General features: G+C 42.1%; 2 protein-coding genes and 1 long non-coding RNA gene across 3 annotated transcripts; 2 read left to right on the top strand and 1 right to left on the bottom strand.

The window, feature by feature from the left end:
* The first annotated feature begins 1,476 nt into the window (after nucleotides 1-1,476).
* Nucleotides 1,477-3,243, top strand: s100a10b (S100 calcium binding protein A10b). Its single transcript, XM_076970135.1, has 3 exons — nucleotides 1,477-1,628; nucleotides 2,268-2,413; nucleotides 3,003-3,243. Exons 2-3 carry the CDS (start codon nucleotides 2,273-2,275, stop codon nucleotides 3,174-3,176), a joined length of 315 nt encoding a protein of 104 aa, XP_076826250.1. The 5' UTR covers nucleotides 1,477-1,628; nucleotides 2,268-2,272; the 3' UTR covers nucleotides 3,177-3,243.
* Nucleotides 3,244-3,679: 436 nt separating this feature from the next.
* LOC143473242 (uncharacterized) lies at nucleotides 3,680-7,138 on the bottom strand. The gene is made up of 3 exons (XR_013120485.1): nucleotides 6,718-7,138; nucleotides 4,950-5,069; nucleotides 3,680-4,860 (listed from the first exon to the last, which is right to left on the bottom strand). It is a non-coding gene; the product is annotated as an uncharacterized LOC143473242 (long non-coding RNA).
* s100w (S100 calcium binding protein W) lies at nucleotides 7,139-8,617 on the top strand. The gene is made up of 2 exons (XM_076970134.1): nucleotides 7,139-7,279; nucleotides 8,308-8,617. Exons 1-2 carry the CDS (start codon nucleotides 7,139-7,141, stop codon nucleotides 8,503-8,505), a joined length of 339 nt encoding a protein of 112 aa, XP_076826249.1. The 3' UTR covers nucleotides 8,506-8,617.
* Nucleotides 8,618-10,883: the final 2,266 nt, after the last annotated feature.

Genomic DNA, 10,883 nt, shown 5'->3' on the forward strand with positions numbered 1-10,883 from the left:
AAGCAGGAAACATGACTCACAGCAGCAGTTCTGTTAGGCTGACGATGGACATGCACATGAGTACTTAAGAGGCTAGAGACATTCCTGCATGTACAGCCAGAGCCGGAGTGGCTAATCGGGAGATTCGGGAGGATTCCCGATGGGCCGGCTCATGTCAGTCTCTAGTTTGGGCCGATTGGGAGGAGAAAATAATTTTGGTCCGGATTTGGGCATGAAACTCCCGGGCTGAAAAAGTGTCCCACTCCGGCCCTGTGTACAGCTCTGCTATATCAATGTTTTTAGCATGGTTTCATAGGCGGTGTGGATTCAGTAATGCAAAATCCCCTTTTCGCCTGAATACAGTCCAGCAAATAAGGTGACTGAAGGTTCGGTACGTGATGAATCAATTGGGCAAAAGTGGTTGGAATGTAAAAGTGGGCCAATCGCAGAGGGTTGGTAACCCCTTCCAGTCGTGTTCCCGTTGTGTCCTTCGTGCATGCTGCAGCCTGCGAGGGGCGTTGTCCAGGAATGCATGAAATTAGAAGGCTGCTGAAGACTTGTGATTGGTGGACTCCTAAATCACTCCAAAACCCCTAAAGAAAGTCAGACTCGCGGTCCCTATGGCAACTGAACACGCGCCATGAACAGGTCTGTGAAAGGGTCGGGTTAACCCTGAAGCCCATCTTCACGTGCCCGTTGACTATTTCAAGTGGTCACTGAGGACAGCACCCCATTCTTATGGGCGCTCCTGTCTATCCACAGTCTTATGGAGACGTAATACAGGAGTACACGGAGTACTGGGAGTACATCTGTATATCCAGCTGTAAGTAGTAGGTCAGAGTAGGTCAAAATGAGAACGGCGCCAGCGTGGGACGTCCCAGCATACAGAGAGAACATGTGTTGTGCTACACGCCCTAAAGCCGCCAGGCTGGACTGAGCACGCAGACAGGACCTGCAGTGGGTCAAACCAAACCTGCTCTGCCACATATCGCTCAGGTTAAGGACCACATACTGACACGTTCTCTCTCGTGCCACTCTTCTCTCGTGCATGCCCACGCACGCGCGCGCACACTCACGCTCTCTCTCTCTCTCTCTCTCTCTCTCTCTCTCTCTCTCTCTCTCTCTCTCTCTCTCTCTCACACACACACACACACACACACACACACACGCGCACACACACACACACACACACACACACACACACACACACACACACACACACACACACACACACACACACACACACACACAGGGCAGTGGATTAAGAAACGTTCTGGAAGCTCTGAGTCAGAGAGTTGGGAAAGAGGGAAGTGAATGGGTGGTACCTCAAACAAATTCGACCATATTCTCTGTTAACTGTTTCTCTGCATGCCATATGCCATACGAGCTTAAAAATATTAAAAGTAACAGGGTGCCTCTTCTGCCAATATTTTCCCGGCTAGACAACAGAATACACGGAATAATGCTTTTGAAAGATGGTCAGATGAGGGGGAAGGTCTCTGCACTCACAGATGTGCGCACGCCCACCTTAACGTGGTCACACCGGGCTCGGGCGGGGCACGTCTATAAATTCTTGGTCCAAGTTATTCGAACTTTCGCTGCGCAAGACTTCATCCTCGCTTTAAAAGTTCCTCTGTGAGTTCAAACCGGTGAGTTTCACAATAGTGATTATAATAAAGTTTCTCATTCTTTACAAAGATACGTAAATGTACTCTGAAAATAAGTGCAATCACGTTTTTTTGGAAATACTCGCGGTTAAAGATGTTTTGAGGCGTCATCGTTAGGAGTTCCCTTTATTATATGACTGATTATATGATTTTTGTCGAAATAAATATCAGCGCAAACAACGTAAATTCATACGCACATACAACGCGGCGAATAATACATTCACGTGCAAGTGAACGTCTCTGTCGAATTAAACGAAATTCGCCATGTAGTGTGTAGAAACGTAGCAGCCCTCCTCTTCCATTATTTTGATGCTTCCAGCGCATTCCGAGAGCATTACTGGGTCAAGTGCTCGAGTGAATGTGGGTGTGAAACTCACAGAGTGGCTTTTTTAAAAACGTGGATGAATAGATGGAAGGAGCGAGAACATTTTGTAAAGGAAAAAAACCGAAGAAGCGAAGACGACTGTGTGACGGGACCACGCCTTGTCGTGGCAGAATCAAATTTCATAATAATATGTTGCGTTTGGTGTGGGTGTGAGTGAAAGAGAGAGAGAGAGATGGAGAGAGAGAGGATGGGTATCTACTAGACATACATTTTCACAGATATCAACTTTGTTTCAGTCACCATGCCGTCTGATCTGGAGAGAGCGATGGAGACTCTGATTTTGGTGTTCCACCGTTATGCGGGGAAAGAGGGCAGCAGCACCTCCCTCAGCCGTCGAGAGCTGCGGCAGCTCATGGAGACGGAACTCAACAGCTTCCTGAAGGTACCAGGGCCAGTTCACGCACCCCCTCCTCCTCTCCTCCCCTCGTGACTCCTCTGGCTGACACCTCCTCTCTACACACACACATTTTTCCCATGCCCATCCTTGCCAGCCTCAAGCATCCATAATGCTTGTAACTTTATATTACTGTTACAGCATAAGAACACCGTTAACAAGAGCATTACATACTATGTTACTGATATTTTGTCCTACATAATGAAAAACATCACATCTCTGTGTGTACAGAGAAAACAGTTAGACATATCGTTAGCAAATATATTATTGTTTCAGTATAGTAGTGGAAAGATTTGCCATCTTCAGCCATCCATACTGCTTAATCCCACTAGTCGGGGTCACAGGGGGGCAGGAGCCAATCCCAGCATCATTACCATGGGCAGATGATGGGTACACCATGGGCAGGTCGCCAGCCCATACACACCTACAGGCAGAGCAGGCTGGACTGAGAATTGAACCCACACCACCATGCGTTTCTGCCTATGCTCTTATTATCTTTCTGTCTCTCCCTACCTCTCTCTCCCTCTCTCTCTCTCTCTCTCTCTCTCTCTCTCTCTCTCTCTCTCTCTGCCACCAGGTTCAGAAAGACCCAGCTACCGTGGACAAGATCATGAGGGATCTGGACGCAAATGGAGATGGAGAAGTAAATTTTGAGGAGTTTGTGTCCCTTGTGGTCGGCTTGTCCATTGCATGCGAACAGTGTTACCAGGCGAGACTACAAGCACAGAAGAAGAGTGAAGTGCACAAGTGATACGTGTGATACGTAAAGTGTCATTTTAATAAACGAGTTTTAATAAACGCTCTCCGGCGAAGCACAACCCTCATTTGCATGTGTGGTGTTTGTTTGTGTGAGTTCGTCATTTTGCGTATTGTCATTCATTTTGATCGATTGGAACAACAGATGAACATATGACACATGTGAATCAGTGCACACATGACACATGTGAATCAGTGCACACATGACACATGTGAATCAGTGCACACATGACATGTGAATCAGTGCACACATGACACATGTGAATCAGTGCACACATTCCTATGTGTAGCTGTGATGTCACATACAGTTTGCTCCGCATGACTCCATAGATTCAGACCAGGAAGTAAACTCTCTTGTTGCCATGGGCACAACAAAAAAGCATACCTTTACCCGTCTCTCAGACTACTGTAAACATCTCTCAACATGTTGACATTCCATTAACATTTACATTAACAGCTGTCACTTTTAAAAACACAAAAAAAAAACTTGAAAGTACTCAGATTTATTTATTTGTTACAGATTTATTTATTTTTACTCTACTAATTCTATTTTATTTTATTTCTTTCTTTCTATTCTATTCTATTTTTTTACGTATATTGCTGCTATTGGGGTAAAAACTGGGACCCTGGGTTCTAAATTTCATTCCACCTCATGTACCACATGTGATGTGAATAACAATAAAGTCTCCTTGAATCCTTGAATCCTTGATTCCCAGTGATATAGTGAGACAGCAGTCTCAGTAAGTCCAATATTCAGACAACACATACAAATCTGCCTTAACCGATTCAAACATAGAAATATACAATAATCTTTCTGAATAGTTCTTAAAAAAACAAAGAAAACAGTATTAGGGAAAGATATCCCATAATTAAAGGTGGTAACTGCACGAGCTGCGTCCTCCGCTCTCCCAACTCCGTTTCTGATCTGTTACATTTGTTGCGCCCTTGTATGCGCGCGTGCACACACGCGCACATTTCCCCTTCTTCCATTTTATCACGAGTCATAATGCAGAATTCATTTAGATGCATTGCGGTTTTCAGACATTTTTAAGCCCTCTGATCTCACCCAAAATATAACAAGGGTGAGAGGGCGTGACTGTAATCTGTGCAAACAAAGCAGTTGCCAAGGAACCATGGGCTTGGATCCAGATGAGGTCATGAAGGCTAGTGCGACTGCGTCGTGCGTTTGTGTGTGTGTGTGTGTGTGTGTGGGGGGGGGGCTTATTTTAAAACGCGCACAGAACGACCACTAGATGTCAGCCTCAGACATCACGAAGATGGTCTCTGGTCCCAGAGCTGCGTGATAACTTTGTGGATCACTATATTTGTTTATGAAGACGAGAGCATGAACACTACATTTAAGTATTCCATAATGTTTTTGCATAAATATACCGCTTTAATGATTCCCTGTTTGTACAACTATTGCTCTGCATAGAGGGATATTTTATCTTAAAGAGCAATAACTAAAATTTAAGAGAAGAAACTGGATAATTTGGGTAATGATGGCATGATACTTTAATTGGTGCCGAGATGATGACTGTCGATTTCCAAATGGCTGTGGCTTCCCATGTCATCTCCGTGTGACAGTGTGTTGAGGGCAACAGACCTTTCTGTCTGCCACACATCAAGGTGACATTATCCTGTCAGCTTACTGTGACAGTTCAAAAGCAGCAAGGATACTGGAGGAGTTAAAGGGAACGGTGTAATTTAATCACTGTCAGAAGAAATAACTGATGTCACTGCAGTATGTATTGTGCTCCATACTTACATGTTTACTGTGACAGGATTCATACTGCGTTCAAAAGCAGTCTTCCACACCCCACAGTCCGGACATGGCAGGTGTCATATGTGTTCCATATTACAAAGCCCTAAAGCATGTTAAAGAATACTGGAGGAGAAAGGGAAAGGTGTTATTTAATCACTGTCAGAAGAAATAACTGATGTCACTGTAGTATGTATTGTGGGCCATACTCAAAGTAATATATTACACATATTATGTTGTTTTTGGATTAAATGTGTAATTTTGTGAATAACATTAAATATTACAATAGATTCCATTTTCAAATATGAAGAAGAACATTATTAAACTATATGAGTGATTCAGGTCTTTTTCAGTAATTTGGAGCATCTGTTTAGTTTTCAATTAGTCACAGAGACATATGTAGTCTCTTTTTAAAATTCTTAGTAACACCAATGGCGCACCACATAAACAAGAAGAAAACCCGAAACCAAGAGCTCGCGCTCACAGCCCCGCCTTGCAGCTGGAGGCGTCGAACCCTCTCTAACCACAGTCACACGCTCATGCCAGCCTCGTCGTGTACAAAACAAACAAACAAGCTTTTATTTTGTGGAAATAAAAAACAAACAAAAACAAAACAAACAAAAAACAGAAATTATGGTATTATTGTATTTTCCTCTGTCGATCTTTTTTTTTACTTGCGACCACAGAGCTGGTGTACACAGTAAAAACTGTAACTTACTGTAACTTACGCCAAAAGAAAATGCCTAAGACAAAAGAAACACATTGACAGATGTGGAACATGTCTGTTACGCAGTGCCTTTATTTTGGAGGAAAAAGCACAGGAGGGCAGTCTTGAGTGAGTCACAATTCCTGTGTTGTGCGCCAAACGGAAAACTCTCCATAACGTTACGAACCCACCCATCCCATCCAAACCCACTACAGCCCGACCACGCACAGTAACACTATCATTTCGACTGCATACTTCTAAAAGACCTAACAACCCTAACGATGTTTACGTTCTAAATGAAAAGCACAAAGTTCACCACTGGGACTCCCAGGCCTCCTTCTGTACTTATTCCATTCTTTGCTTCTTTTTTTTCCTTTTTTGGGTTTTGGTGGGAGGTGCGTGTTTGGTGGAGATGGTGTAACTGGGATGTTGCCTGCATGAGTCACTGGTGCTGGGAATAAAAGTCAAAACATTTCTGCATTCTCAGAGATTTCTGATTCTGAGATCGCATCGCACACTTCAATAACATTCAGGTGAGGGAAAGACGTAAGGCTGGTAGCATAAACCACGTGCATTTTCATTTCATTTACCTTTTATGTTCCACTAAAGTGTACAATGTGTGATCATTGCTTAAACTTATTCGAGCAGTACTTATTGATTATATCCTTAGCATATGAAAGAGGAGTAGCATCCAGTAATGAAGTTACAGGATGTTTGTGTGTAGCAAAGGCAATCTGTTTGAGCTAGTGGCTCTCTGAAGGACGTGGTTATTGTAGTTATTGCCACAGTTTGTTGTTCATTAAGTGATCTTGTTCTTAACAATGATAATAAAGTGGGGAAGCTCTCTAGTTTAATAATTATACTGAAACAATGGATCAATACCATAAATATATTGCAATACATTTTCTATTATGGTTAATTCTATAAACATAAGTAATATTGCTGGGTAGTAGCATAATGTTTACTGTTTTGGGTCAGTCCTCTAGCACAAAGGATTTGAAATGAAACTGTGTCTAAATTTCAATTAATTAAAGTTCAGGATTTCATCTTTGCCTCAGTTTTACTTACTGGATAAACCACAGAGGAATATGTGCACTTCAGACGTCATCAGTTCTTCCTTGCGTGCCTTTGCTATGTGCCAGGGGGCTAACAAAACAGTAAGATGAGATTCTGCAGTGCTCCAAACTGCTTTGATTCAAGCAACTGGGCTGTCCAGGATGTAGCAGAAGAGTACTGTGGAACATACCACTGAACCAGTTAATGGGTTTAGAAGGATTCAGGGTTAGGAGGCATCTGTGCTACAAGGGATTTGCAGCAAAGTAACTGAGTACATGGTAACTTTGTTTAGGACTATAAGCGTTTGTGCAATTAACCAAAGTTCCTGAAGTCGATGTGCTATGTGGAAATGTATAAATGGTGTAAATAGCTTTAGATCAAAGCTCCCGTGCTGGGTTCTTTTCTTTTTTAACAACCCCTCCCTCCTACAGGCATGTCAAAGCTAGAGAAGGCTGTGGTGGCCACGGTGGAGGTGTTTGAGGAGTATGCAGGAAGAGACGCTAACAAACAACAGCTGAGCAATGCAGAACTTAAAGAGCTGATCGGCAAAGAGCTGAGCAGCCCTGACTTCAAGGTGAGAGAGAAAGAGAGAGGGATGGAAAGAGAGAGAGGAAGAGAGAGAGAGAAAGACAGAGAGAAACGAGATGCAAGCATAATGCATAATGTTCCAGCAAGTTTGTGCAGATTTACAAGGCAAACCGCTTGTCAACGCAGACAAAGGACAGGGCGAGGCAGTGGTAGTGGTGGATCATCACTATAGCAACATTAGTAGTGAAGAATTTCCCCACTGTGACTCATACGGTTGTGACAGCTCACACTCCATAACAGCCCTTCCTTCTGAAATGATTCCTTAACAATAGATCAAAACCATTACATACATATTAGATGAATTGAAGATGAATTATTAGGTCAATAACTTTCTCTCAATTCTCATTTCAGGGAGCTTATATTAAATGGCCATACTCAATTACAGTATTGCCCAAACAGCATTAAAACAATAGGAAATGTAAGAAGTTGACTACATGTTAATAACAATGATCATGAAAAGAACATTATTATTATTGTTGTTGTTGTTATTAACATTAAAGTGTAAAAGCACAGAAAGGAAAAAAAGGTTAAATAAATAATTAATAAACAAATACATAAAGTTGTTTACAAGCAGGATGATACATTTTCTATAAGAGTTTGTGTGTGTGTGTGTGTGTGTGTGTGTGTGTGTGTGTGTGTGTGTGTGTGTGTGTGTGTGTGTGTGTGTGTGTGTGTGTGTTTGGGGGTACTGCTCATGATCCTTCATGTTGTGGTAAACAGACTCTAACCCTAATACAATAAGCAGTATGTCAGTATTAATACGTGAAGGTGGTAAACTCAAGGTGCATCATTTAGTTATGTAAAGTACGTTGTGATTAAGTGGTGACATATTTCACATTCAGTGAGAAAGGGTAGCTCTATTTTTACAGTGTTCTGTGTGCAGACAGGATGTTTTTGATTGGCTGGGCTCGATTTACTGGATTTTATTGGTTGGTCTCTCTCTCTCTCTCTCTCTCTTTCTCTCTCTGTCTGTCTTTCTGCCTCTTTTTCTCTTGGCTACATCTTCTTTCTCAGGGTAAGGTGAACCAAGAGGACATACAGGAAGTGATGGCAAAAATAGACAAGAATCACGACGGACAGGTGAACTTCTGTGAGTTCAGTCAGTGTGTGGCTCTCATCGCCAAAGGCTACTACAAGAAGAAGCATGGCAAAGAATGTGGGATGGGCCATGGGACAGGGGCGGGGCCAGGCGGCAGCAAACCCAAACACTAGAATTCCTCTTCGTGCACTCCTTTAATTAAAATGTTACAAGCACTGGAGTGCTTTTTATGGTTTTGTTCATTTTCAACATTCCATATTAAAGATTAAATTGTAACAACAACAATTTATGTGTTTGGATTCTTTTTTTGTTTAATAAATTAGTTGTATTTTTTGTTCTGTCCACTTACAGTGTTATGAACAAATACATTTGAAGGCCAGTGATTGGATTAACATCACTGCATCATGGGGGAGGCATGTTGGCATAAAAGGGCATTTAACATGAGTGAATGGGAAACTGCAGGATGTGGTCAACATCAACCTATTTCAATACACGTTTGCCCAAAGAAAGAGTCAATATAGAAAAACTAAATCTGATTGGACTATTTTCTAAACTCTATTTTCTAAACTTAAAAAAAAAAATTCTTATAGAGTCCCTAATCTGAAGTCATTATGACCCTGCAGAGTGGCCTGTTGTCATGTATTTTGATCATGCTAAGCTAGTCAGTATTGTCATGTAGTTAACATTAGCTACCATCATGATGCTATGTCTATACTCAAGTCTTCAGACTATTAGGCTGTATATTATTTACTTTACTATCAATATCATCCTTGCACTGTATCAGTATCAATCACCACAGCCTCAGGGATATCAGTCTGTCCGGTTAGGATGGACAGATGACTGGGAATCAGTTTCACTTGCTTGATGCAGATATAAGACACACAGACAGGATGCACTCACTGACTTTAATTTGGGTCTTATCCATAATTGGAATCATGGGAATATTCTGGGGTCAAAAAGCCACGGGAGGTGGCCATGGAAACAAACACTAAACACAAAACAACAAACACAAACAGGCAAGAAACGAACAAAAAGGCAGATCTTATATGTGCAAGCTAATGAGAAATGAGACACTGATGGGTGGAGGGGCAAAAAAAATAAATAAACACAGCATTCAATATCACAAACAAACCAAAACCTCAGTACAAAACAAGACTAGACAGAAGCACAGGAACTGGAGCTTCTGCAGTTGCAACAGGGAGGAACACGCCAACCACAACCAAAACAGTATATCAGGTCGGATGGCACTTCCCCAGCCCACCACCAGAAGCCCCGGATCACCAGAATTCTAGAGAATCCTGTCTTTGTCATTGTGAAGTATTTCCAACTCTTCCAGAGAGCATACCAAGCCGAGTTTCTAGTATATTTCTCATAGCCTACCTGTGTTCTGAATTCTCTGCCTGCTTTGTTTTTGGCCCAGTCTATCCTTTTTTGAACCTCTGCCTCGTTTACAGAATCATATCTACTGTTGCTGATCTTGGATCTCTGTATTATGTTTTTGCCTCCTGTCTCGCCCCTTGTACCCCTGGCTGTTTTTTGGACTGCTCTCCCATTGCTGAGCTGGACCAACTTATTGTGTTTTTGCACTTTGCTTTATTAAACCTCCCTCTTTTTAATCTGCATTTGGATCCTCATTCTCATCCTGAGCACCCATTGTTACAGAATGCTTCGCCAACCTCAGATCCAGCAGGCTCTGCTGTCTTTCAGATTATATTAGTTTTGTTCATTTTTGTCGATTTGGTTTGCTTTGCCTTTATGAAAGTGTTCATTGTCATGTATGGTATTGTCAGTTTAATTAATGTCAGCATGCCTCGATGTAATTGTGTCTGTTGTGTTAATATCGAGAAATCCACCAGTCCCATTTGTAAGAGCCTTGGAAATTAACCTGTCCCTCTAACACGTGTCCACCTTCCAGTCCATCATCCCACTTGTGGATGAACAACTTCCTGCCCAAGAAAAACGCTAAACTCCCAGTATGTTTTCTGACCACACCACCCATATTTATTTTACAAGCGAAGTTAACTTGGTCTCTCACGCCTTGTTTTGTAACAGCATTAGTCAGCTGTGGAGCAGCGGGTAACTTTACAGACAGCTCATTTGCCCAGAGGATGTCAATTTCCATCACCTTTAAGATCAAGGGCATTAATGGTAAACCTATAGGCACAGCTATGTCAACAAGATTCCCATTCCCCTCATGCTTAACACGTCACAGAAGTATGATGTAATCATGTAGCAGAAAATAGTATAAAACTATGGTCTGTGAGAGGGAGGGCAGTTCTCTCTTGCAGACGCTCTTGAGTGTGTGTAATGGAGATCTCTGGATCGATCCATCTTTCTATTTTTTCTACCTCTTGTCTTTAATAAACTTTGCATTTTACTTTGATACCATACCCAACTGCTGTTGACTATTCTTGCTCACCTTTAAGGTTTAGAAACTCCATTCGGAGTTCCTTCTTCTTTTGTCATCGATTCACCTGATCATCCCATTATACTGGGTTAGCAAAACATGATCCAGTATGGTCATGGTCCACAGGTGAAGTAATATGTCCTT

Source organism: Brachyhypopomus gauderio, chromosome 13 (genome assembly GCF_052324685.1).
Source record: "Brachyhypopomus gauderio isolate BG-103 chromosome 13, BGAUD_0.2, whole genome shotgun sequence".
In the NCBI taxonomy this organism is placed as follows: Eukaryota; Metazoa; Chordata; class Actinopteri; order Gymnotiformes; family Hypopomidae; genus Brachyhypopomus; species Brachyhypopomus gauderio.